The sequence below is a fragment of the Cryptomeria japonica genome, chromosome 10 (assembly GCF_030272615.1).
Source record: "Cryptomeria japonica chromosome 10, Sugi_1.0, whole genome shotgun sequence".
In the NCBI taxonomy this organism is placed as follows: domain Eukaryota; kingdom Viridiplantae; phylum Streptophyta; class Pinopsida; order Cupressales; family Cupressaceae; genus Cryptomeria; species Cryptomeria japonica.
Window position 1 is genome coordinate 833,600,154 of NC_081414.1, and position 27,908 is coordinate 833,628,061.

The 27,908-nt window shown below is 36.8% G+C and overlaps 1 protein-coding gene across 1 annotated transcript; it reads right to left on the bottom strand.

Annotated features, from left to right (window-relative positions):
• Positions 1 to 11,787: 11,787 nt before the first annotated feature.
• Positions 11,788 to 15,783, bottom strand: LOC131076951 (cytochrome P450 734A1). Its single transcript, XM_059212926.1, has 5 exons — positions 15,291 to 15,783; positions 14,870 to 15,102; positions 13,516 to 13,691; positions 12,788 to 13,181; positions 11,788 to 12,315 (listed from the first exon to the last, which is right to left on the bottom strand). The coding sequence occupies exons 1-5, from the start codon at positions 15,559 to 15,561 to the stop codon at positions 11,890 to 11,892; spliced, it is 1,500 nt and encodes a 499-aa protein (XP_059068909.1). The 5' UTR covers positions 15,562 to 15,783; the 3' UTR covers positions 11,788 to 11,889.
• Positions 15,784 to 27,908: the final 12,125 nt, after the last annotated feature.

Here is a 27,908-nt window from a genome sequence, read left to right on the forward strand (position 1 = left end):
ATACTTTGGTGCAAGAGGAACATGGATTACATCTTGATAGTCCAAATCTTGACACATTGATGGACATAGATGCCTACTTCTCTCCTAGAGACCACTTTTACTATCGAGACATTTCAATGCAACATGATGTTACTCATTTCCTTGATGACGTGTTTCTAACATTATATTAAGAAAAGATGAAGATGAAGTCAATGTTGAAACTCATAAGAACAACCTAATGCAGAAGGATTGTCTTACCTCCCAAGTGGATATGAATGATGCTATTAAATATGTGGATCATCCTACAAGGATCAATCCTTATTCATCTATTGATCCTTTTGGTGCTTCAAAATAAACTTACACTACCAATTTTAATGAGCTTTACAATGAAGGTCCTTCTCCATTAGAGTTGCATACGCATTACAATATTGGATTTAACATGCTTTCTAAACAAGGATATAATGGATAAGGTCTTGGAAGAATGGAACAAGGAATCAAATTCCTTAGATAGATATTGTACTTCATCACTATAGATAGGGCACAGATTACCTCCACATTATACTTTATTTCCTCAAAAAATACCAAAAACCTTCCTCCACATGATATTGACATATTGCCTAAACACTTTCCTTTATCTCAAGAAGTCCAAATCTTGATAAACCTCTTAAGAGACCAATTGATTATTCTTCCACATTTAAAGGATTATGAAACTAAAAAATACTATCAAACAAATTTATTATTTCTTTTTCTTATCATTGTATGTATGGTCATACTACTATGATTGTAGAGCATTTAAGAAAGGTGCTAGTAAAATTGGTCTTAAATGTCTTGTTCCTATATAACATTTGATATTGAAATTTCTCCACATTTAACTTATCATGTAATTCAATATCTATAGACCTATTTTGTTTCTCCTTTCTATTTGACAATAGTAGTTTACCCCTTGCAGGCTCATTGTCATTCATGGTGGTACAATTTCTTATCTCTATGCTAGGGGGAAATCCTTTCAAAGGATTCACTTTCCCCATGTTAAGTTGTATTTTTTAAAAGGATATTATTTCTTGCATGGAATTTTTTTTCCTTCATAAGGATTCTATCCTTTCTTGGAGCTGTGTATCCTTGACTAGAGGACCTCTTCCTTGCTTGAAATAATACTTTCCTTGGTGTTGAAAGTGTGAAATCCTTCATCAAGAATTCCCTTTTGTAGCAATAGGGAAGGTGTATATTCTTGACCTCCTTCCACTTGCTTAGGTTGAAGATGTCATGTTTTTTAAAGATCTCCTCTCTTTTTGAAGGTAGATATCTTTAGGCAAAGATCTCTTCGTCTAACTTTGATAGTAATGTATCCTTCATAAGGATCCCTTAACACTTGCTGCAAGATATCTCTAAATTACAACTATCTATTCCTCACAAGTTTGAAGATTGTAGTCTTTAAAGGATCTTCTTCCTAACTTGGAATGAACACATTTTTGTTAGGGATATCCCCTCAGTGTTAAAAGTCTATCATCCTTTATATGCATCTCTATCTTCCTTAAGATGTCAACATGACAATATGTTGACATCTTAATGCGGGGGGTGGGGGAGGGGGGGAGGGGGTGTTGGGTGGTGGGGAGGGGCAAATAAGGCATCATCATGATACTTGTGTTTGATACATGCTACAACACTCATTTTAGAGTCTCATATACAAATTTTGTTTGGTGCACATTGCAACACCCATTTTGTAGTCATATTTTCAAATTACCTAGAAATTTTATTTTTTGTAATATGTGTGTTTGGTGCACATTGCAACACCCATTTTACAATCGTATTTTTAAATTATCTAGAAAACAAATATTTTTCTTTGTAATCTTACTTAGTGCATGAGCCAACTAGCACAACACACCTTGCTAGACCTATTTGACTCTTCCTTCTCTATCATTGGCCACACAACATAATGCACCTTGTCGTCCTGTAGAATCCATACATAGTTCAAGTAATGCTTAGATGACTAAGTCAAAAGAATTGATAACCTTACCCAATTTCTTTCATTATTGGTAATGTTTTCCATATTTGAACCTAGTTGGAAATTTGAGGATTTTAGGAACCTATGAACTTGTTGACACCAAATATCTTTTTTGTTTGTATGTTAGAGATTTTGCATTCCTTTGAACCTTGCTAGAGATTCAAGAGGTTCTTGAACCCTCAAAACTTCTAATATGACACTTGGATGTTTTCTTTCCTTTTACATCAAAATTTAGAGAACTTCAGAATTTGGTTAGAGGTTCAGAATGTTATTGAACCTCCAAAATTTTGGGGTGGGGAGGGGAAAATAAGACCTCATCATTACTTGTGTTTGATACACGCTATAGCACCCGTTTTATTATCTCATAAACAAATTTTGTTTGTTGCATAATGCAACACCCATTTTGTATTCATATTTTTAAATTACCTAAAAAATATATATTTTTTTTTATAATTTGTGTGTTTGGTGCGCATTGCAACACCCATTTTACAGTCATATTTTCAAATTATCTAGAAAACAAAGATTTTTCTTTTTAATATTACTTAGTGCATGAGCCAACTAGCACACCACCCCTTTCTAGACCTATTTGACAACTCCTTCTCTAACATTGCTCACACAACATAATGTACCTTGTTGTCTAGTAGAATACATGCATAATTCAAGTAATGATTAGATGACTAAGTCAAAAGACTTGATAACCTTACTCGATTTATTTCATTGTTGGTAATGTTCTCCATATTTGAACCTAGTTGGAAATTTGATGATATTAGTCCAACCTATGAACATGTTGACACCAAATTTGTTTTTATCTTTTTTGTTTGCATGTTAGAGCTTTTGCATTCCTTTGAACCTTGCTAGTGATTCAAGAGGATCTTGAACCCCCAATAATTCTAATACGACACTTAGATATTTTATTTCCTTTTACATCAAAATTTAGAGAACTTTAGAATTTGGTTAGAGGTTCAGAACATTATTGAACCTCCAAAAATTTTGATGCCTTAACACATGAAACACATGACATATACTTAGGAATATTTTTTAAATTCTTAACCTTGGGAAAATAACATAGGCATGGTTAAAACTATAAGAATACACAAATCCCATCTAATTAAAATGACCCATTGAAAATATCTTAAATTAGGTGTAATATGAAGGCAAACAAAAAACCTAGCTGCATAAAGAAACTAGGACTCAATATAAAACTTTGACACTAAAATATTTAATTTCAACAATTGGAATAGAGATTAGCAAGGAGTGGGTACACATAAATCTCTAATTAAGTCAATATAAGTAGAGAATATGGCTACTACAATGTGTAATACGGTGATATAGGGTATTCACTAGTTTAGCTATGTAAACAAGGAATTATCCTTCTCACTCTTATTACATTATTGAGGAATGAAGTCAATAGATTAAATCCTAAATGTTTGTAGAGGGATTGAATGTTGATTGACTTTTATATCCCGCCTCTTTGTTTGAGTTGAAAATAAGCTATGGAAATATATGAATTCAATGCAAGATATAGGGCTAAATGTGTAAAATTGACAATAATCAACATGTATAAGCAATTTCAGATCAGATATGTAGGAATAAGTACATATATAAAAAAAATATAAGCTAAGAGGAACCCGTGTCTGAAATCTAGCCTTGAAATTGCTAGACGATAGTGCTTGGGGTGACCTTTCCCTTGGGGTGTTGAATGTGAACAACAAATGTAATTTTGGGATGGAGATACAAGTTCTAATTTTTTTCTTGAAATTTCACTAAAAAAATGTCAGACAATGGTGATTAGGGTGACCTTGTCCTCCACTTTTTCCCTCTACAAAAGTTGAACCTGTATGTCTCTATCTACTCTTCCCAAATTTGTATCTCTTGTCTTCAAATATTGTCAACTACATGCACAAAGGATAAATTTGGTATAATTTATAGGGGCTTTCCTAGGTCAAATTGTTGGTGTAAATAATTATTCATCTTGGATATTATTACACCTTACTTAAGTTTACTTAGGAAATGCATTTCATAATAGTTTGGGTATGAGACACTTGGGTGTTTGTGCCACATTGGGATAGTGTGTGTAGGAAAAATTCCACCTTTTTTGGTGTTGATCTTGTTGTTACACTCCACTCTTGTTGTTACACTCCACATTCAGTGGGTGATCCACCTCATGTGGACTATTATATTATTTCTCCTACCTACCCACACCTATTTCCTACCTACCCTTGTTTCTTATTGAGCCACATGTCATGTTTGTGTGCTCACATATCCCTAGCCTTGCCTATATAAGCAAGCTCATCTACATTGTATAAAATGCTGAATTTTGATTATTGATCATTTTCTATTGATGAGAATATAGTTTATTCTTGTCCTATATTGTGTCTCTATTTTGTACATTTCATTGAGCTCTTGATCTTGGCAAAATCTCACATGGTATCAGAGCTATTGGGGTTTCATTGATTCGTCTTGAAGAGGCATTATTGCGACGTCAAGAGGCAGATTTGAGGAGCAACATCTTTTGGAGGCGTCCTAGACCAGATTTGACCTCGCCATTGCGTCCAGAAGGCCATTTCGATGAATTTTGGTTATAAAGTCTGCCTATTTTGGTGAGAAAATTCTTTTCGCCAATTTTGCTATAATCATACGGATTTTCAAATTTTTTTTATCAATTTTTTGAAAAAAAAAAAAAATTAAATTTTCAAAAAAAAATCAAATCAAAAAAAAAAAAAAATTGTTGTTTTTGGGGGGTCCGCAGACCCCCCCCCCCCCGTGACATGTTGTACCCGCAAGTCCACGTGTTGCAGGTCTGCAGCTCTGTTCCCACTCCAGACGACGCGTACCTATCAGCCTGCGCCTCGTTCTGCACGCCGCCATCCCGCAGATCGTTGTCGTCACCCGGGCCGTGACCGTTCTCTGTCGTCGCCGCCCACTCGCTCGCGCCGGTCTCTGCCTTCCGTGGCACCCAGGTCTCCTCCCGCCGACACCACACCCCGCCACCGCCACGCCCTGCTGTCACCGCCGCCACCGCCGCGTCGACTCCTCCACCTCCAGCGACTTCCAGCCTCACGACCGCTAGCATATTCTCCTCCGGCACTACAAAGACAGGCGAACCCGCGTCCGCCACGTGGCAGGCAGCCACTGGCCCGTGGGTAAAACCCGTCCATACAACAGATGAGTTGTCTACCACATCATCTACCACGCAGAGCCACCCAGTCAGCATATCTGTATGGTACGGCCTGTACAGTCACCCGCACAGTCATCTGCCACGTCATCTGTTCATACAGTACGGACGCCCAGTCAGCAGAGAGGCGAAGTTTTTGCGACGGTCATACGGCTGTCAAATTTAACACAATGACTTGTTGACGTCAGCGCCACGTCAACATTTTTCAAAAATTTGGCAGGCCTCTCTCATTGAGCTTTTTGATTTTGCAGTTCAACTTCAAATGGCCATAACTTGCTCATTTTTGCTCCTTTTTTCAAGAATTTTTTTTTTAAATGGGCTAGAATTTTGTGTTCTCCTCAGTGGTGAAGAAATATTTTGATTTTGATGCATGGATTTTTCAAAAAATGCATTTTTTGGTGACTGTACCTGAGTAATCCCAGTTTTTGCAACTTCAGAGGCTTCGTTTGGGGTCATACGACCTCCTTTTCAGGTGCCATTTTTTTTGAAAGTGCGTATTTTTTCATCTACTTTCACATGATGCTATCAAATTGATGCCATTGTAAGTAGAGATTGTACTTTCAGATTTTAGCCATTTTTGGCTCTCTTGGTACTTGTATATTTGCTTGGATCTCAGTTAGATTCATTGCACTATTGATTGAAGTCTCTTGTATCTCATTTGAGAAGTTGTAAAATTTGCATCATAAGTCCACTTTGCCTTGTTTTGCAAGTGGCTCATTGTAATCGCACTAAGTATAAAGTGCCAAAATCATCACTTTAGGGGGGGTACTTTGATTGAGTGAATTTGGGGGGGTGTCTCTTGTGCTTTTGTGCTCTTGTGTTCCTTCCTTTTTGCTGCTATGGGTTCTTCTAAGTTTCCTCTCTTAACTCCACATAACTATGCTACTTAGAAAATTGATGCATGGAGTAAACTTATGGAAAAAGGACTCACTCATTACATTGATGGAGCTATTGTTGGTCCAGCTGATCCTAAGGTTGATCCAGTTGGTCACTTAGATTGGTTCACTAAAAATATCATGGCAATTGGTACCTTAAGAAAGTATGTATCAAAGGATCTCATTTTTCATATTGAGAAATGTACTCTAATCAAGGATGCTTGGCAAAAGTTTCAAGACTTGTATGGTCAAGTTGATGAGATTAGGGGATATCAAATTGATAGTGATCTCACCATGTTAGATCCCAAGAAATTTGATACTATACAAGATTATGTCACTAAGGCAAATGAGTTGAGGGCACAGCTCAAAGATTGTGGCATTGATAAAAAGGATACTCAATTGATATTCAACTTGATAGGCAAGCTTCCACAAGAATATGCAGCATTTGTTTCTAGTTTCCAAACCCATAGGATGACAATGGGTTCAAGCTACAAAATGCCTACATTTGATGCTTTCAATGAAATGTTGATGATGGAACAAACTAAGTTGATAAGCATGGGCATTCTTAAGGCTTTTGAGTCTCAAGCATTAGTGGAAAATCAAGGGAACAAAGGAAATCAAGGAAAGGACAACTCAAACAAGAAGAAATGGTAATCAAAGCCTAAAGAAAAAGCACCATCTTCTCCACAACAAGGAGATTCATCCTCTTCCAAGAGAGATAATTCACCAAAGAGGGAGAGACCTACTGGTGCTTATTGTAAAAAGATTGGTCGTGAGGAGCATCGTTGCCATTCTAAGAAGATTGATGAGCTCACACATATCATCAAAAAGCATAACATTGATTTGCCTAAAGTCTACAAGAAGGATGATTCATCAACTTCCACTTCCTCACATTCAAAAGTAAAAGGGCAAGCATTCATGGCTTCTACAAGTGGGAAGACTCACTCTTTTGGATCAAGAAAAGGAAAAGCTCTATGTGCTACTATCAGTCATGATTCAGAGAGATGGCTTCTAAATTCAAGGGCTTCTCATCATATGGCATCTTCGCAGTCTATGTTCTCTACATTTGAGCCTTGCACCATGCCACAGATTTTGATGGGCAATCATACATACATGGATGTGATTGGGAAAGGATCTATTGACATTGGGGATAACTCCTTCAATGATGTGTTGTGTGTACCCCACTTGACAAACAATCTCCTTTCTATCTATCAAATCACACATGGCGCAACTAAAAGAGTTGTGGAGTTCACACCTGACTCAGTTTTCATTAGAGGCTTGGAGACTAGAGCTATCATTGCGACTGGGGTGGTTGATCATGCATCTCGATTATACTCCTTTTCAGATTTTGTTGATGATGATGATTTCACATTTGATGATTCTACACATTATGATCACACTTCTTGTGATGGTTCAGATTTTAAGGAGAACTTTGGACACTTGAACATGGGGATTCTCACATGTGACCCCGTTCTTGAGTCTTGTATTTCATCTCCTCATATTGATATCACATCACCTATTGCACTTGATGATGCGGATAGTGCGATAGTTTTTCCTTCATGTGATTTAGTGCAGTAGGATATACATTTTGTTCCAGCTTCAGATTCATGGGATGATTACTTGACAGACATTGCAAGTTTGTTTGTGGAATCCTACATTACAGATTTGGGAGACATCATTGATGACATTCATCTTCTCTTTGATGAAGGTGATCCTTCTTCGATTGTTGCGAGGGAACACTCTGACCCTCTTGTTCATTCTCTACATGATCATTCTTTCGAGGTTGACATGATTGTGGATACTTATGTACAGCAGTTGGAGGAGGTCTCTTTATTTTTTGAGGAGACATGTGAGTCTTTGGGACATGTTCTACATCCATCTCCGCTAGATCTTGGAGTGCCTTTTTCAGCAGTGTGACATAGTTTACCACCTTTGGAGGGGGTATCTTTCAGCATCGACATGGGGACACTTGAGCAGTTTTCAGATATTCCTTTCATCATGAGTTTTCTTCATACATCTTCCCTTCATGATTGGGGAGACTTCATGGATACACCTTTGGTTTTGTTTCTTCCTAAGGGGAGGAATGTTGTTCGATGTTCGTGGAGCAGTTTCTTCATACATCGAGCTTCTATCATTGGTGCAGATTCCACATTGAGGGGGGGCTTTCTAGCTTCTCTTCTTCTCTCATATGGGGGGGACTTTTTCCTCACATGGGGTTTTGTCCTTCACATTCTTCTATGAGAGTTCTCTTGTATGCTTTTCATCTCTCTTTTGGGGGAGGGTTTTTTCCCATTGGATTTTTCTCTCTTTCCCCACTTTGTGAGAGATTTCATTGCATTGGTTTGCATACATTTGCATTTGTACATGGGTACCTAACATGGCCTCTTAGTCGAGACCCATCTTGCATTGCTTAGTTGCATTGTAGACTTAAGTGCATTCCCCTAAGTTGCACTTAAGGGGGGGTGTTGGTGTAAATAATTATTCATCTTGGATATTATTACACCTTACTTAAGTTTACTTAGGAAATGCATTTCATAATAGTTTGGGTATGAGACACTTGGGTGTTTGTGCCACATTGGGATAGTGTGTGTAGGAGAAATTCCACCTTTTTTGGTGTTGATCTTGTTGTTACACTCCACTCTTGTTGTTACACTCCACATTTTGTGGGTGATCCACCTCATGTGGACTATTATATTATTTCTCCTACCTACCCACACCTATTTCCTACCTACCCTTGTTTCTTATTGAGCCACATGTCATGTTTGTGTGCTCACATATCCCTAGCCTTGCCTATATAAGCAAGCTCATCTACATTGTATAAAATGCTGAATTTTGATTATTGATCATTTTCTATTGATGAGAATATAGTTTATTCTTGTCCTATATTGTGTCTCTATTTTGTATATTTCATTGAGCTCTTGATCTTGGCAAAATCTCACACAAATCATGGGTTTGGATTATACCTCAAGCTCACTAAATTTTATAAAGGTTGATGATGCAATGTTTTTTGAATGTGATCAAAATTGTTGATGCAATAACATGACATGACATGATCGGTCACAAATAAATCAATCATAAACACATGCTTGCATGAAGATTATTGTAACTTGCTACTCCATAATGCTTAGATCTTGAAGAATCATTGAAGGATATGGTGGGATGAAATTTCGCCTTGGTTCTTGATGGATGATAATGAATGTGGATGGATGATTGGTTGTGGATATGGAAATTAATGAAATGATGGTCTTATATAGGGTTATCAAGGTATTTTATAAATTAGGCTGACCTTTAGAGATCATATTGAGGCACTACGATCAGGAACCAACTAGTTGGAAGTGGGCACCAACATGTTCAAATTTAGACCCAATTTAAGGGACAAGGATGCCAAAGGAACCCTTGTCTAGGACAAGGGCTCCCCAAACACCCTTGTCCACCCAAAACAAGGTGAACAAGCCAAGGATGAGGTGCTCTTAGCTCGAGATAGGGGTTTAAATCACCATGACATCAATTTTGCAATATAAAGGCCAAAAATAAGCTTGGATAAGAGATTAAGAGACAACACACTAAGGCAAGGGCACAAAAAGTGGTGTAAACTATATAAGGTTACAATTTAGGATGCTACACAATGTTTTAAAGGATACTTTGGTTATAGAAATTTTGTGTACGTATTATTTTTTACTTCAAGATTGTTAGAATCAGTTGTGATAGTTAGAATGTTATTTTTTTGGCCATGAAACTCATTTATTATGCTTGTACTAAGTATGTTCAATGTCACTTTCTATGAGAGATGGGAAAGAATGGTAAGGTCTTTTTATAGAAGGTTGAGACTTCAAAAACTATTGTAGATTTCCTCACAAAGATAGTGACCACATAGAAGTTCTTTGGGTGCAAGAAGGTCATGGGCCTATCATCTTGTATTAATTTTTATTTATATTTTTTATATGGATATATCCATAATGTATAATTTCAAATGAGAGAATTAGGATTAAGGTTTCATTGCCTTAATAAATATTATGTATATTTTATGTTTCTGACACTCTTGGAAGGTGAATTGAATGTCCTAGGTGTAATTGGGGAAATAATTTGTGATTTTGATGATCCTATGATATCAACATTAGTTGTCATATACATTCATGAGGGAGGCAAACAACTATGGTGGTAATTATATTAAATGACTTTGGATTTATTTAAGGAATATTCCCAATTTTATGTGCTAGAGGAAGGAGTGGAAAAGCTTGTCATAATGGATGAGATCCATATTAGTTAGTGGACATCAAAATAGAGTGCTACAATTGATGATGTGATTTTTCAAGGAGTTGTTATTAAAAGATGCCTTTGTGGTTACATTTTTTATTTGAGGATTCATGAATTGCATCTGTCTAATGTCAGATATTGAATTTACTAATTGACATTACATGGACTTAATTCATGAATCCTCAAATAAATCACACATGTAGGGGATAAACCTACTAGATAAATCACACGAGAATATGCTTCAAACTCATTTTCACAAGCTTAATATTACCAAGCCCAATAAAAAAAAATACAACCAATCAAAATCTATGTAGTTTTCCTACATTTTTTTATTATTCTCTTCCTTCACCTTTTGCAATTTCTACACTCTTAATGCTTCTAGTACATATACAACTTACTGAAGCTCTTTCCTTATAAAGCTTATCTTCTAATCAAGGCAATATGTTGATTCCTTAGAATGATAATTTATAAGATTTTCCTTTGTCAATACTTTTCCTTGGGATATTTGTACTATGAAAGCTTTTGGCATCAATTGATTGGCAATTCTCTGGGTAGTGCAATCAAGTGGATAATTTCATCTTCTTCCATGCACACAAAATTTATTTACCTTCTTACATCATGAGCTTAAGGCATATTATTCTTAGTCTATGTCATGTGCCATATAGATAACAAAATCGTAAATTAATTCTGATCATCTATAATGAATACCTAGCTTCTCTATACTTCCCTTGTTGGCCTACTTATGCATTGTCATTGATCATCAACATAAAATATTTCATGAAGTTCTATACCACTCTTCTACTTGGTTGGCCTAATCTATATGAGTATTTGACCCACACAATCAACGACCCATGAAAGCATTCAGATCCATATAAAAATTTGAAGATCATCATTATAAAAATTATTGATCTTAAAACATTTTAATAATATAAAGACCATTTTCAATTATCATTACTCCCATCATTTTTTTTATGAATAAGACATATACTACTCTTTATTAGTCCAAAAAAATAAAATATAATGATGTAGCATTCACAATTAAATGTGGATGGTAGAACGACACACCCCTCAAAGTCTAGGCAAGACCAAGTCCAAATAAAAGATAAAAATAAAAATTAGAGTAGAGCTTGGTTAACAGGAAACATAAATAATATTGCTAAGTGACGAGAGTAAGAGGGGGATCACAATCTCATACATCAACTTAGATGGAATATGTTCCAAGCTAGTAAGAGAGAGTAACCTTCTCTTGATCTTCAATATTTGAAAAATATAAATTCTATTGTCTTATCTGGTTGTTTGACTAATGTTCACTTTTCTTTAGCGAGTTATGATTTGCTCTAATTTACTGATGTAGATCTAAGTTCAAGTTTGCAAAGTTGCATTGGCCGTCATTTTATCTGCGAGAGCTTCATAACCACTAGGGTAATGCTCTCTACACTTTTCCCAGGGTCCTATTCCTTGCTTCCTCCTCACCATGTGGTCACAGGCGTGGTAATGGTAAATTTGCCAAATAAAATCATAGATTAATATTATGTCATTAGATTTACAAAGACAGTTCAAATTTCAATCACAGAGGGATTTAAGGGCAGTATTATTCTCAGATATTAGTCCACGTGGAAGATAACCTGAGCTCCGTATTGAGGTCGTAGAGTAAATACAAGCAAAGGAGCATGAGTATAAGATGGTGAAGTCACAAAAGAAAAATTTTGCAGAATCATGGCCAGCACTAATTTTGCTTCCAACAAGGCAAAATTCTGACCCACACATTTAGTTGGACCTGTTCCAAAGGGCATGAATGCCATTGGATGCTTTGCAGCCTTTGCAATTCCTTCACTAAATCGCCCTGGGTTGAAATCTTTGGCATCATTTCCCCACAGAGCAGTATCATGGTGAATTGCAATGATCGGAAGCTCAAGTTGGGTACCTGCAGGAATTGTGATCCTTCCAACTTTCGTTGGCACACAAGCCTGTCTCAATACACCCACTAAAGGTGGATAAAATCTCATGACCTCATTTATGATCATTCCCACCTACAAAACAAAATCATACAATATTTAATGAGACAAATCCAAAATACTGCTTTTGAATTCAAATGCCAGTGCTTGTTTACTATTGAAATTGGGTATTGCTTCCCTTTATATTCTTTGAAAGTGTTTTTGCCAAGATAATATGAGTAAATTTGAATATGTCTCTGCTTTTTGTGTCGTTTCTTGGACCAATTGCTCACCAATTTCTAATTGTTATAGCTTATCCTTCTTTAATATCATTTCACAAAAGCCCTATATCTGCGATTGATTTCTGTTTCCTATATATTTAAATTTACAGTAACTGAATCTATGTTTCTCTAAGGATGTCATCAGGTACCTCATGTACAGGGAAAAGTGCAGAGTGAGAGGCATAAAATTCAGTTTGTCAGTGCCAGCAAATGGCCCCTACTCTTAACTTATTATTTTACAAATTTCAAAATACTTATCATATTCACATCTGTTAGATGGTTCTTACAATTTTGAGACGACTTAAGCTGTCTGCATCTGGATAATTGTTTCTCCCACATGCTTCCAACACCTCTCTGCGACCTCGCTCTTGCCAATCTTGATGTATGCCCAACAATATTATAGTCCATGTCAACAGTACTGATGTGGTTTCATGACCACCAAAGTAGAAAGTCTTACATTCATCAATGATTTCCTCTGTGCTCAGGCTTGCATTACTTTTTGCATTGACTCTCCCCTGCTGCTTGCTCTCAGACATCATAAAACCAAGCAGATCGGCACCATAGCTACCTGTTTTTCCCATTCCAGCAGTCTTTTTCCTCGCATCTATAACTTGTTTTAAGCATCTTCTTATATTTTTCTCCAAATTCCAACGTTGCCTGTTCTTTGCAGTAGGCAGAAACCTGATGAGAGGAATCACTTTCACCCATTACGTACTTATGTAAGAAACAAAAAGAAATTGTAGATTCTGTGTACTTTCATAAAATTAATAAGCCCTGCTAAAGTACAAAGGCATTTATTCTAGTCAGATAAATATTGGAAAACCTTTTCAGTAGTTAGGTTTAAAGTTAAACAATCATTTATTAGGTAACTCATCTGCCATTACACTAGTTTTTTCAACAAAACTCATTCATTGATGTGATTTACCTCAAAAAAAATAAAAATAAAAAAAATCACCATTTCAACTAAGTAATTTAAGATAGACAAGTGTACTGTCACAAAACTCAAGTTTGTCACCTGAAACCTGGAATATAAATAGTGTGAAATAATTCAGATGTAAGAACCATCTGTTTAGCCTGCATACCAAATATATCCTTTCCCTCTATAAAACTGCTACCAAATGCTGTGCGGGCTATAATATCTGCTGTGAGCTCACGGAACTCCTTCAGCACTTCAATTTCCAATGCACCTGACTATACCAATTTACTCCATTCCTCCAACATATTGGCACTGCTTTCAACAATTGTTGGAATCATACCCTGTATTTACAGAACTGCTATAATCAAGAATCAAGATACATGAGTTTAATGTACGACAGAACATTTGACTATAAACATTAAAATAGGTAAGTTTTTATAAAATAATCCTCATAGCTTCTAAAAGATTAGGGTGTATATTTTTGCAGAGTCATAGTTTCTATAAGATAAACAAATTTTCGATTTATATATCATATCATTTTAATCCTAATTTGTCTACTCTTGTATGCTAGATATACCAAAAGCATCATATCAAATATTTGTATGAGCAACCTAAAGATCTGCACAAAAAAGTCCATGGTAAAGTTGCATGGGACGTTGGAAATCATTTTAATACTGAGAATTCAAATACTCCGTTTGAAAGTTTGAAACCAGGCAGACCAGGCAGATCATTAATCTCTGTTCCGCTACTGTGGCACCAGGCAGACCATATCTATGTGTTCTAACAAAGTAAATGGATACTATAATTTGTCTATTCAAGAAAGTTAAACAAAGTAGACATAATTGCTAAATTCGTCAGAGGTGCTAGAAAGTTTCCTAAATAAAATGTAGGTAAGTTGATCATATTGAGTTCCATATTCCGATAAAAAGCTGAAAAATGATGTGCGCCCGAATAGGCTAGCTTGAAACATCTAACTCTTTGTTTCATACAGTGATACAGCATTGTGATTCAATGAAGCTGAACTCGCCTAAAGTTGGGTTTGTTTGAAAATTAATAACAGTAAACTTTAAGAAAATATTAGCCTTCTGTTTGGTTTTTACAGCATTGATGCAGGACAACTGTTTGAAAAAGTTTCTAAGCCAACTTAAGAAAAGAGTGTTCTGTAGCATCGATGCACGACAACGATTTCGCAAAATCTCTGAGCCAAAAGCACAACTAAACAAACAAATGTACTCCCCAAATTTTGCAGGTTAGGTTCATAATGAAAAGCAAAGCTCACGGAGTATTGAATGAATCTTTTGAACAAGAAAAAGATGCCCAAAACAGGTATTTAACAAAACAATGCCAGAGAACTTACCACAAGGATGTGGAACTTGGTAGATTTCTCTCTGTAAAAAATCGATTTATATTATATCATTTTGGTTCTAACTTAGGACATAAACAAAGACATTCAGTGCCTTACCTTCAAAAGATCCATATGGAAAGCAGGATTGATGATTTTTCTGTGCCGAGCCCATTTCTCACCTGTCAACCCCACAAGTCCCTGTCCAACCAGTTGTCTTGAAAGGGGATTTGTCGGAAGCTTTGAATAGTTGTCAAATTTAGTGGAACATATGTCCTTAATAAGCTCTGGATGGGGAACGACCAACCTAGCATTCGGCCCAAACCAGAAAACATAATCGTAACCTATATCAGATAGAACAAGTTTATTAATCAACAGTCTTCTTTTTAATCTTTCACTTTTCTTCCTAACCAGCCACTATTTTAAGTTCTAACAACACCCATGTAAAAATATCAATGGTGCTAAGCAAGAATTCCAGTAATATGAAGAATGAAACACCAGATGCTTTAAAAAATGCAGAATACAGGTGTACCATAAATTCTGCTCCACTGATGTAAATGGGGAAAAACTCGAGGGAGTATGTCATGTGAGAGTGGCATGGGTTTGGACTTCTGCTCATCGATCATTCTGGATATATCTGTGGTATTCCCATAGAATAGCCTGTATGGAGGGCCACTGATTCCTTGGGCTTCATAGAACTTTTTCACTTGCAAAGGCTTCCACCACATCCTTGTTGCAATCTTCACCAAAAACAAAATTAAACCTGCACAAACAGCTGCCAAACCCCAAAATACGCATTCCATATTCCAGACTTAGCCAATAACCAGTGATCCTTTGGTTGTGAAAGCTTCAGATTCGTAGTAACTATGCCTATGAAACCCAAGTGTACGATCCCTTGCATTCTTGTAACTTTAACAAAAAGAAAATGACCTGTTCATTGATTTGACGAAGATAAATGATTGCAAGTAACTTTAAAAAAAGTCTAGCAGTGAAGAGATGACAGCTTAGATTAGTAAAGTGTCAACAGATCATTGATAAGGATATTCACCTTGGGGAGAAGTTTTAAATTTTCTTTACATTTTAGTGTGAATATTTTTAAAGATATTCACGAGCTTTTTAATAGTATATATTCTGTATTTTCAAGTTTTCATGGATATTAAGCTTAAATTATTATTGAATAAATATTTTTATTTTCAACAATTTTGATAATCTAATAAGAACGAATGGTTAAAATGATCTGTAATTTCAAATATAATATATTAGTTCTTTAATTAGGCTGAGAGGCGTTTTACAGTCACATACTGATGGAAAACCTCATCTCAATAAATAGATAGCTAATTTAAGTTTAGCATTTATAAACATAATGAACTTTTCAAGCATTATCAATGGCGGCTACTGTTTGATAGAGCAGTTGGAATTTGAAGAAGTAACGCCAGAATTATTCGGGAAGCCAGTTGGAACAAACCGTGGTAGGGGCCGAGAGCATCCGCAACTGTTACTTCTGCAATAACTGGAGAAGGAGACAATTCACATCATTTCGATATCCCTTTTGATGAGTGCGACTCCGTAGGCAGAAATGAAGAGCATAAAGAATCTGGAGCGTGCGATCAGTGTGGAATCTTAGACTATTGTTGTTATTGTTATGGTCCATGTGATAAATTTCAGTTTTAAATCCTGTGAAAAATTGAGCGCTGAATTTCATGGGTTATGCGAGGGTTGGAGGGATGAAGGTCTGATCTCGAGAAGCGATTGGAAAGACTGATCTGAGTGCGGATCTTCAAGAGTGAATTGTTGTAGATTTGAGGGCAATTTTATTCCAGACTTCAAGGAATGGATCTGATTGGAGAAGAAGGCTGAATCGATGCAATTGTAAGCCTGGTTTCCGTGGAGACGGGTACTTTAATGGCACCGGCTGCAAAGATATCGATGAATGTTCAATAACTGTTACCCTTCGTGCGAATCGCCTCTTGTTCGCAGATCTGAAAATGAGGGAGCCCTAAATTTCAATAGACCCGTATAAGGTTGTTGGCACTTGCACGTCCTTGGATTGAGCTTCAGGTTACCACGGCATTTTTCGTCCCCACATTGTGCCATATTTGTTTCATAGCTTTCCTCTGGCACAGCGGTTTGACATTCTCTAGAGCTATGCCATATTTGTTTCATAGCTTTCCTCTGGCACAGCGGTTTGACATTCTCTAGAGCTTGAAAGACTAGTTCCAGGGTTACAAGCTAGGTTTCTTGCAATCCTAAAGAGGTTCACGCCCTTTAGTAGCCAGCGACTCAGAGGAATATGCAACGAACCTGAAATCCAACCTTGATTGTGTTGTAGGAAAGATTCATCAGCAATACAGATTCCAGCACACCCTTCAATAACAGTTATAGAAGATTATCTATAACAATGGTAGCAGGATAACCAACTCCACGCCCAGGCAAGAATATAATTTTTGTTGTTTGCAGACCACCAACCAAAACAGAGATAAGACTGCAATTTCTTGCTCGGTATGGGCGAAACTAGGGTTATTGGCGAGTGGGCTGATGTGGGTTGGGATGATCCGCTGCATGTCCCACAGCTGGTCTTTACGAAGGGTCTTTACGAAGGGTAAATGGGTAGATATGGCAGCGCAGAATTGGTTGAGGGCAGACTTGAGAAATTTCAGACCGGTCTCCAAGTATTTTCGAGGTTTTTTCAGAGGTCCAAGCAATGGAAATTGGCGGAGTATGGACAGATCTGGTGAAGGGCATCAACAATTTTTGGATCGTAAGCATTTTGGTCAGGGCCCGCGGCAAAAGTTTATCCCAAATCATTTAAAGGGGCTTCCGGGTAAACGATCTACAAAGTTGGGAGGAAAACCATCCTATGCGAAAGTTGTGAAGTTTTCATCTGTAAATGAGGCAGCTAGGGTTTCTCGGCTGAACGCTGGTGAAAAGGTAATGGACAAACAGTCTAACAATAACCCACTTGAGTTATCTTCATCACATCAAAGGGGGGATAAGGTAAGGGAATCTTCAACATCAGGAAAAGACGATAAGGTAAGTAAAAATCAAACCGGCTCTGATTTAGGAGGTGGGTCTTCACAGGTATGGGCTCCTGTTCCATGCATTGATTTACTTGATTCTGTTGTGGATTTGAAAGCTCATTGTTTGTATACACATGCTATTTTTGGGGAAATATGGGGGGATGCAACTAGTTTATCTAAATTTCATCAAAAATTGCAGAAAAAGTGGTCTGATATGCGTTATTTTCAATTACTCTCTATAAATGCATTTATTATTGTTTTCAATTCTTCTTCTGTTAGGGATGAAGTTTTAAAATCTTCACATTACTGGTTTGGTAAAAATTTAGTGTTTGTTTCGGCTTGGAAAGCATTTTATGTCCCTGCTTGGTCAAGCTTTAAATTAGTTCCTTTCTGGTTTGGCTTGCCCAAATTGCCGTTTGAATTTATGGACCCAGAGGTTTTAGAACAAATTGGTAATACTTGTGGTTCTTTCTTATCATCAAGATTTGATTTTGTGGAGGGGGAGGTTTTGGTAAAAATCTGTGTCCTGACTAACCCTAATAATGTTTGCCCTCGGACTTGTATCATTAAATCTCATGAGGGTATCTAGAAACAACCAATTAATAAGTTGGAGAAAGACTTTGGTAAAACTTCCTTGCAATTGGATGCTTCTTTTCTTATGGATTTTTCGAAATCCTCTGTTCTGGATAAACTATTAGTTAATGGTTCCACTGGGAAACATCCCGCTACTTTTGAGGTTAACCAAGCTATGAGGGATGTTAGGAAGCGAGAGGTTTATGTTGTGTCTCACGATCCAAAGTCTGTAGGGGTATTTACAAGTAAGGATAAGACAGGAGCTCACCAGAATATTGTGGTTTCCGGGGACAACAATGTGGATGATCTGCTTCCAAATCTCACTACCTCGAAATCCTTGGATAAGTCACTAAATGATGGTGGTGGGAATTATGTCTGTCCTGTGAAGTCAAAAGAATACTTAGAAAGTTGTCAGGGGATTGGTCAGATTTTTGCGAAGAATGACGGGGTTGTTTCGGAGTCTAATGTTGGGGTTTCCTCTCTAGGGTTTCCTGATGATGCTATCCTTTCTCAACAAGTCAAAGAATTGGTGTCTAATTCTTCGCAGCATGTTGTTGTGGATGTGGATAATAACGCTACCTTAGGAAATAATATTCAGTTAGGGGACATTCTTGTTATTGTGCCAGATGAAAATCTGGTTCTCCAAGTAAATGATCTTTTTAAAGATCATGAGCTTCAGATGGATGAGGACATTACGAATAGGGTTATCTGTTCCATTGAGAATGACTTGGGGGGAATTAAATCAACCCTTCCTATTTCTGCATTTGCTAACCCTTTTGAGGTTTTGGCCTCATCAGAAGTGGGCATCATAGATAATTTAGTCATGACTTCTCCTAAGTCAAGTAAGAGTTTACCAATTGTTCAAACTACTCTAATTAGGGCTTCATCTGTGGTTTCTCCTGGTAGGGGTAGGCCTCCAAAGAATCAAAAGACTCAATTGGAAATTGATGTTGGGATTCAGCACTTTGTCTCTTTCTCCTGGTGTTGGGAAAGAAAAGCATTCGGTTTCTCTTAGTGACTCTATGAAAGGAAGTGGTACTCCTAAGGGTAAGAGGAGTAAGAGGTTTATTATCAGTCCTCCTGTGACTAGGTCGGGGGCTGTGAAGCGTAATCTTCAAAGTAGTTTTGGAGAAGGGAAGTCTTCTCCGTCTAAAGGAAAGAGGGGAGCCTCGGTCTCCCCTCGAGAGAAATGAGAATTATATTTTGGAATGTTAGGGGCTTAAATGCCCCTAACAAGAGGCGCTTAATTAAGTCAAATGGACTTAGTTAAGTATGATATTTTCATGTTGCAAGAGACAAAATTGTCAAAGGAGTCTGCTGATTTGGTTTTTTCTTCTTGGAGAAAGTGGGAATTCCTCTCCTCTCCAGCTTGTGGTGCATCAGGGGGTTTGGCATTGCTTTGGAATAACTATAACATTGAGGTTGAGCTAGTTGCTTCTACTGTAAACTGGATGTTGGCCTTAGTTAAAAGCAAGCTTTCGAAGGTTAAGTTTTGGCTTTTTAATATTTATGCTCCTTCTGGTATTCAAAGGAAATCTAAATTATGGGGAGATCTTAAGAGAATTCCCTCCCCTTTAAGGCATGGTCCCTTTATAATCTTTGGGGGGGATTTTAATGCTATCACTGATTTGGGAGAAAAGAAAGGAGGTAGTCTTCCTAATAAAAAAATTATGGAAGACTTTGGAATGTTCATTAAGGACATAGGTCTTTTTGATTGTCAGTTTCAAAATGGGATTTTCACATGGACAAATATGAGAAGAGATTTTTCTCAGATTGCGGAAAGGTTAGATCGGTTTTTGTTATCAGATGTTTGGATTGATTCAGAGTTCAAATTTTTTTCCTCTATTCTTCCAGTTTCGGGGTCAGATCATTTTCCAATTTCCCTATCAATTCTGGAAGATAAAGCTCCTTTTAAGTCACCCTTTAAATTTGAACCTATGTGGTTTAGAGATTCTTCCTTTTTGCCTTTGCTCAAAAAATGGTGGAGTTCTGCTCCTTATTGCTCTGGATCCCGAATGTTTCAGATTGTTAAGAAGTTGAGATTTTTGAAATTTAATATTAGAGAATGGAATATCTTGCATTTTAAGAACATCTTTTAGGAAAAATAGAGGATTCAAGATATGATTGAATGTCTTAATCCACATGTGATTCAACATGGTATGGTGCCTCTTGTTTTTGATGAACTAAAATTGCTAAAAGTAGAGCTTGAAGAAGTTTTGTCCAGAGAAGAAATCTATTGGAGACAGAAATCGAGGGAGATCTGGCTTTCAGATGGTGATAGAAATACAAAAAAAATTCACTCTTCAACAAAAATCAAGAGAAGTAAAAATAGGATATCTTGTATTGAGTGTCCAAATGGCAAACTTTTAACAGAACAGGAGGATATTGCTTCAAAGGCAGTTAGGTTTTTTAAGTCACTATTATCTTCAGAGCATGGAGATCTTCATAATAACATTTCTTCTAATATTCCTTCTTTGGTATCTTCAGAAGATAATAAAATGTTGATGTCTCCTTTTTCTTTGGATGAAGTTAAGAATGTTGTTTTTGCAATGAAACCTGATAAGGCTCCAGGACCAGATGGCTTTACTCCTTTATTTTTTCAGAAATGCTGGGATTTTGTGGGAAATGATGTTTTATTGGCCCTTGAGGAAGCTAGAAGGAATAGGTCTGTTTTGAAAGAGCTTAATAATACAATGATTGCAATTATTCCTAAAAAAGAGGTTACGAGGACATTTGCTGATTTTCACCCTATTGCTTTATGTAATACTTTGTACAAGATTTTTACCAAGGCTATTTCTTTAAGGTTGGCTAAAATTTTACCTAAGATCATTTCTTTAGAACAAGGGGGTTTTGTTCCAGGAAGGGAGACAACAAAGGGAGCTATAGTGGTACATGAGGCTCTGCACTCTATTTCTACTCAGATAATCCCGACCATGATCCTCAAATTAGATATGATGAAAGCATATGATAGAGTAGAATGGGGGGCGTTGTGTGTTGTTCTACTTAAATTGGGCTTTTCCAAGGCATGGGTCAAATGGATTCGTGCTTGTATTTCTTCTACAAGGTTCTTGGTTCTAATTAATGGCTCCCCTTGTGGTTTTTTCTCCTCTTCTAGGGGTTTGAGACAGGGGGATCCCCTGTCTCCTTTCTTGTTCATTCTTCTAGCTAAAACGTTTAGTTGGGCTATAAGAGCCGCTAAGCTGGGAGGGCTTTGGAAGGGAATTAGGATTCAGAATGTTCCACAAAGCATTTTGCATTGCTTGTTTGCAGATGATACCTTGTTATTTGGTCAGGCCTCTTTGGGTGAGGCAAGAGTGATAAAGGGGATAATATAGAATTATGCATCCTTTTCTGGTCAGAGAATCAATGTTGATAAGTCAAAGATTTTTTTCCTTCATGCTTCACAATTGGTTCAAGATAGATTGAAGATTTTTTGGGGATTTGCATCTGGAAATCTTCCTTGTTCTTATCTTGGTATACCTTTCTTCATTAAGCAAGATAGAGTTGAGTTTTGGGATAAGATCATTTCAGTTATCTCTAGAAGGATCCTATCTTGGAATCATAGATGGTTCTCTTTGGCTGGTAAGATTGTTCTTATTAAGTTTGTCCTAAATGTTGTTCCTATTTATCTCATGTCCAACGATAACTTTAGTGGCGAATATTCGCCAATGGCGAATTTTTCACGTCGGCCCTATTGGAAATGGTGAATATTTTGTACCGTATGGGGGTGGCCATGTCACCAGAACATTATCAATTTTCGTCAATGTCACGGCCCGATCACCATATGTTTTATGCAATTAAATGTTTCTATGCGATGATTTCGCCAATACAATATATGGTGGACACACGGTAAATTTAGTTATTTCGCCTACACTCTCCGAGGTTGCCTTAATAGATTACCTTAATTCGCCTATAGGAATGTGAAGATTTGTTATCCGGGGGGACCCAATTCGCCCAACATCTTGCCGATGTGTGTCTCTAGTCACCCCAACTTTCGCCAACTATATTGTATTCGCTATTCGCCTATTATTTGGACGACCTATAATCGCCTCGAAAATTATGTAAGTCGCATTTGGACGACCTATAATCGCCTCAAAAATTACATAAGTCGTATTTGGACGACCTATAATCGCCTCGAAAATTACATAAGTCATGTTATAATTACATAGGATTCGCCAAATATTTGTATACTGGTAAATTCCCGCGGAATTCGCTATATAAGGATTGGTATAAATACATGCAAAGATCAGATCTATCTCAACACGATCTGGTGGGTTCTAGGCTCTGAATTCTGATCAATAGCGAAGTTTCAGACCAAGGAAAATCATTGTTGTTGACTGTATTGGCGATTGCTAGTTACCTAAAGCCTAAAGGTGAGCGATCATATTTTTAAACTGGTATATTAAATACATTATAGTCTATTATTGCTTCTTCAGGAAATTGATATTTTTTTGGCAGCCTTTATTTCGTTGGAGATGTCGAATGGGAAGAGGGGTAGGAAACCTAAATGTGGGGAAGGCCAGGAGAGGCCAACAAAAAGCATAACGTTGTCTTCGTACTTTGGCATTGCAAAAGATTGTGGTACTGGTGAAAATCAGGAAGGTACATCATCACAAGTACAAGTACAAAATTCGCCACCTGCACCGCATGTTGAAGATGGCGGTGAGCCTGATATCTCAGATCAGGATGATCTTGAAGAAGATTATCTGGTAGATACCCAAGTTAGTCGGAATGATATAATCGACTTGGGTGATAATTCCATTGATGATAATGCACGGAAGGGGAAAAGAAAAGCCATATCAAAAAACGGTGAACCATAATCAAAAAAGGATCGGGAGTGGGATATGTCAGTCAGGAATTTTCAAATTAATTGGGCATCGAAGTATCCATTCATTGAACCAGTGGAGAATCCAATTGAAGGCGAGCCTCCAATAGAATGCAGGTGTAAGATTTGCACTTGGAAAAATAAGAAGGAAATTAGGTTGTAGCTAAAATTTGACACCATAGAAAAGCATATGGGTAAAGTTTATGAAAAACAAATGATAGACGGGGTTGAAAAATCAGTGATAAGATGGAAAACAAAGAATGAATGTAAGCATGTGAGGAATGCTGAAGAGTATTATTTTCATGAGAAATTACAGATGAAGCCTGCTAAAGTTAAAGGTTCTATTGAAGTTGTTTTTAGAAAAGCAATGCAAATAGAACAACTGGGAAAAGTTGTTCAGTTAAGCGTTGTTTTTCATATTTTGAGCAGAGGGCGTGCTATGACAGATTTTCCATCAACTAGTGGTTTATTACACTTTTTGAAAGTTCCTAACTATCCTAATAGACACTGGTCAGTAAACAGTGGATAGGAATGGGCAAGTTGTCATGCTGAGGTTGAAATAGAAGATGTACAGGAAAAAATAAGAGAGTCAAACTTCATTGCATTTTCTTTAGACGAAGTTACGGCAGTCGACAATACTTCATGGGTATGCATGCATGTTTATACTGTAGAGAATCATACCCGCCAACCTCATCTACTATCTGTTGCTAAAATGAAGGAGAGTGCGATAACGGAAAATTTATTTCAACTAGTAAAGAGAAGTTTAATTGAATATGGAGGTATGGATGACATGACGGTAGCCAAACAATTAGTTTGTGTTGGAGCAGATGGAGCTTCAATAATGCAAGGTCACAGGAACAGTCTTTGTACAAAGATTGAAACTTCATTTGCACCGTACATTACTGCAATTCACTGCATGGCTCACAGAATGAATCTAGCTTTTGGAATTGTGAGCAAGTTTGCTTGGGTTAAAACAATTGAAATTTTAATCAGAGAGCTCTACTCACACTTCTGTCGAAGTCCCAAGCAATTTATGGAATTTCAACACTTTGCTAATGGATTAACTGATGGGAACAAGCTTCTCAAGGATAACGATACCAAATGGATCTCTTTGGATGGTCCGGCGAATCGAGTGTTTTCAAAATATCCATCCTTGATTGGACTATTTCACACAACTCGCGACGAATCAGATCAACCAAAATTTTCTGAACTTCTTGGCAGGTTAAGTAATTTAGAGACACTCTTAACTTTAGTAGCTCTTCTGCCCATGCTAGAGGAAATGAGGAATATTATGAAGGCTGCCCAAAAAAGAGCTCTGTATATTGCAAAATATGCTACGCTGCGTAAGATGACATGCAGGACCCTCGACAATCTCTATCGAAATGAACCAACACAATCTGATGAAAAATTTGTTAAGTGGCGGACACTCACAGATTTGAACAATCCTGATAACTTTTTACAAATCGGTGCAAACGGGGAGGTATGTGCCAATGTACAGGGAGTTGAGATACCAATGCACTTCTATGCCACGGTTGACCCTGAGGAACTAGGAAAGCGCCCCAGGAAGAAACTAGCAAGAGTTACAAAGGAAGATTTTGACAAGATTGTTGAGACTGTAACTACTTCTGTGAAGAAAATTGCATATGATCTTTCCTTAGAAATTAGAAGCAGATTCCCTCCTGACAACCTACTCGAAGCCATGTCTATTGTGTTTCTTCATTATTGGAGCCTCAACAGTGCATCTGATTTTCGAAGTAAGCTACTGACTTTGATAAAACAATTTTGCATATCCAGAGAATTGAATGGAGTAACTATAAATGGAATATTAGACGAAACTCATCTTCGAGAGCAATCATCTCGTTTTGCATACACTATGAAACAACAATATGCCAAATGGAGAACCCCCGCGAAGAGGGATCAGTAACAAGGGTTTGGAAATATATAGCTGAGAACGCATCCTTGCGTGATTCAATGCTAGAATATGTGAAGCTTGCTGCTTTATGTCTTACCATGATATTGGGTTCGGTGGAAGATGAGAGAGTTTTCAGTGCTTTGGGGTTCCTAAAATCAAAGCTAAGAAACAAACTAGACAAAAATTTGGAAAATTGCTTGAGGCTCTATACATCTAGGTATGATGTCCACACTTTTCCTTACGACAGGGCACTGCGAATCTAGAGGTCCAAATGTGAAAGAAGAGGTTTGGGAAACACTTCAAACCAAAGTGCCAGTGGCACTAGTGGACCTACTGGTAGCATTGAGATGCAGTTCGGCGAAGATATGCAGACTCAGTCTCAGAGTAAAGAAACCACAAACGAGAATCAAGAAAGCACTGAATTTGATGAGGATGAATGGCAACTATAAGAGATTGGTATTTATTAATCTTATTACTGTATCTCATCATTCATATTACAAAAGCATATTACTTTTTGCAATTAGAATTTAATATTGATTTGTAATTTTATTTTTCAACTTTCTATTTCCAGATTTAAAATAGCATAATAAAAAAAAAACATAATGTGTTTATTGATACAGAGATGTTTATTGTTTATTTATACATGTTTGAGTCTCAAATCTGTGTGATATATTTCAGAACCATATGATAAATTTCATTCAATAGTAATACACATGTCGAGAACTTAGATTTTTATTAATTCTTTCAAAATATAGCCATATGATACATTTCATTCAATAGTAATACACCAATCTATGTGATTCTACATGCCAATTGCAAAAGTAAATACAAAGTTTCAGAACCCTTTGCAAATGACCCTGAATTCCCTTTTATAGAAACAAGAGAGCAACAACAACTCCTGTGTGATTCTCCAATGTCCATGCAAAAGTGAATACAAAGTTTCAAAACCCTTTGCAAAATTGCAAATGACCCTGAATTCCCTTTTATAGAAACAAGGGAGCAACAACAGCTTCAGGTCGAATTGCATGTTTGCAACATGTGAACACTGAACATCAAAATCACAAACTCAGCACATATTTATATGGCCATCACAAGTCGTATTAACAATTTAACATCTGCTACATGTTTGATTTCTCCTGTTCAAAAAACAGAGTTCAAAATTAAATATTAATTCACGCCATGAGTCATGACAAATTAAACATAGATAATAGCTATAGGAGTGCCTAAAACCTACTAATCAGAAATAGAGAAATGCATAAATGTTAAAGCAAGGGAGAATTTGAGAATACAAATTTATTGGGTGAAGTTTTGCAGTGTGCATCATAGATTCATAGGCCGGATTAGCAAAATAGCAAACAGGAAAAAAAAAAACCTTGAAATTAAGAATAAAAGAAGAAAATTGTGCAATACATACTATGATTCTTAAGAATTTTGTGTTAGTTTTTGTAGGGTGCTCCACTCTTCGTCTGATGGAAGGTCAATATTCTGTAAACTATGGAAAGTCAACTCCAACTTCATCAACATTCCATATTTAGAAGATTTACTTGACATCACTGTTTCATCCAATAGCGAATTTAGAGTTGTAAATGGTTGGATGAATTCTAGAAAGCTTTTGGGAGTTGTGTCCTTTGGAAACAAGTCTAAATCAGACTTCATTTTTTTCTCCATGATTTCTTTGTAAGCTTCTTCTCCAATGAATTTATTTTCTATGTCAACAGGCTTAGGCAAACCAAGTTTAATCAAATTATTTTTCTTTTCTTGCAGCTTCATTATCTTTTTTCCACAACTGTCCATAACTTCTAATGTTTCCCTTAGCATTTTTGAATGATAGATGATGTCTTAACTGTGGCATCAATGCGGCTCTTAATTCCCTTAGATGCCGATGCCAAGTAGCTGTCACTGGAACTGTAGACTACTTTCAGAATCTTTTTTGCCATTTCCTCTTTTGAATAAACATGTGTGCTCTTCTCATAGTGTCGTTTGATTTTAAAAAAAATTTGTCTCATACTTTCAGTCAATTGAAACCATTCACACAACTTCTCACTCCTCTGCATTATTTCCCGCCAAATGTTTTCTTGTATATACTTCGTTGTATTTTTCATATTATCTTTGAATCTATCATCCAAAGTTTTTATTTTATCATTTGCATTGTGCAGGTCTTCTTTCATTTGTGCACATTTTTTTCTTTCTTCCTCTACTTCCTCTTGCAAATGTTTTTCTTTTTCTTTCCCATGATCCAATAGGTCCTGTAATTTTTTCATTTCAGCAGCAGCAGACTCATAACTTCTGTATAATTTTTGAAAACTGGCTTTTTCCTCAACAATTTTTTTACTGCTTTTAGCCAGTTTTTCTGTCAGGTCCTTCAATTTTGCATCCTTCTTGTCCTGCTCTGCAATTTCTACTATAGAGCCTGAATTTTTTATCCTTTTCTGTAATTCATTGCACTTGCTATCTGCTGCTTTCCTCCTTGATTTCTCATTTTCCAGGTCTACCTGTAACTTTTATATTTGTTTCTCCAGTTTATTTTTTTCTCTCTCCACCTTTAGCAGTGAAGTGTAGACCACTTCGTTAGTCCTTTTTGACACACTAATTTTGTCCACATTATGTACTTTGGAGAAATCCATTTGGAGGGTGCTAACTTGAAATTGAGAGGGATCTATCTGACTGTGTGGTGGATTTTTATCTTTAGATGGGCCCGAGGGCATAACAACCATGAACTCCATATCTTTCTGTGGGTCATATGTTGGAAATACCATGTTCCTTGCAAGTTGTTCGTTTACAACTTTAGACATGGAATTCCTATGAAATGCTTTCTTTTTTTCT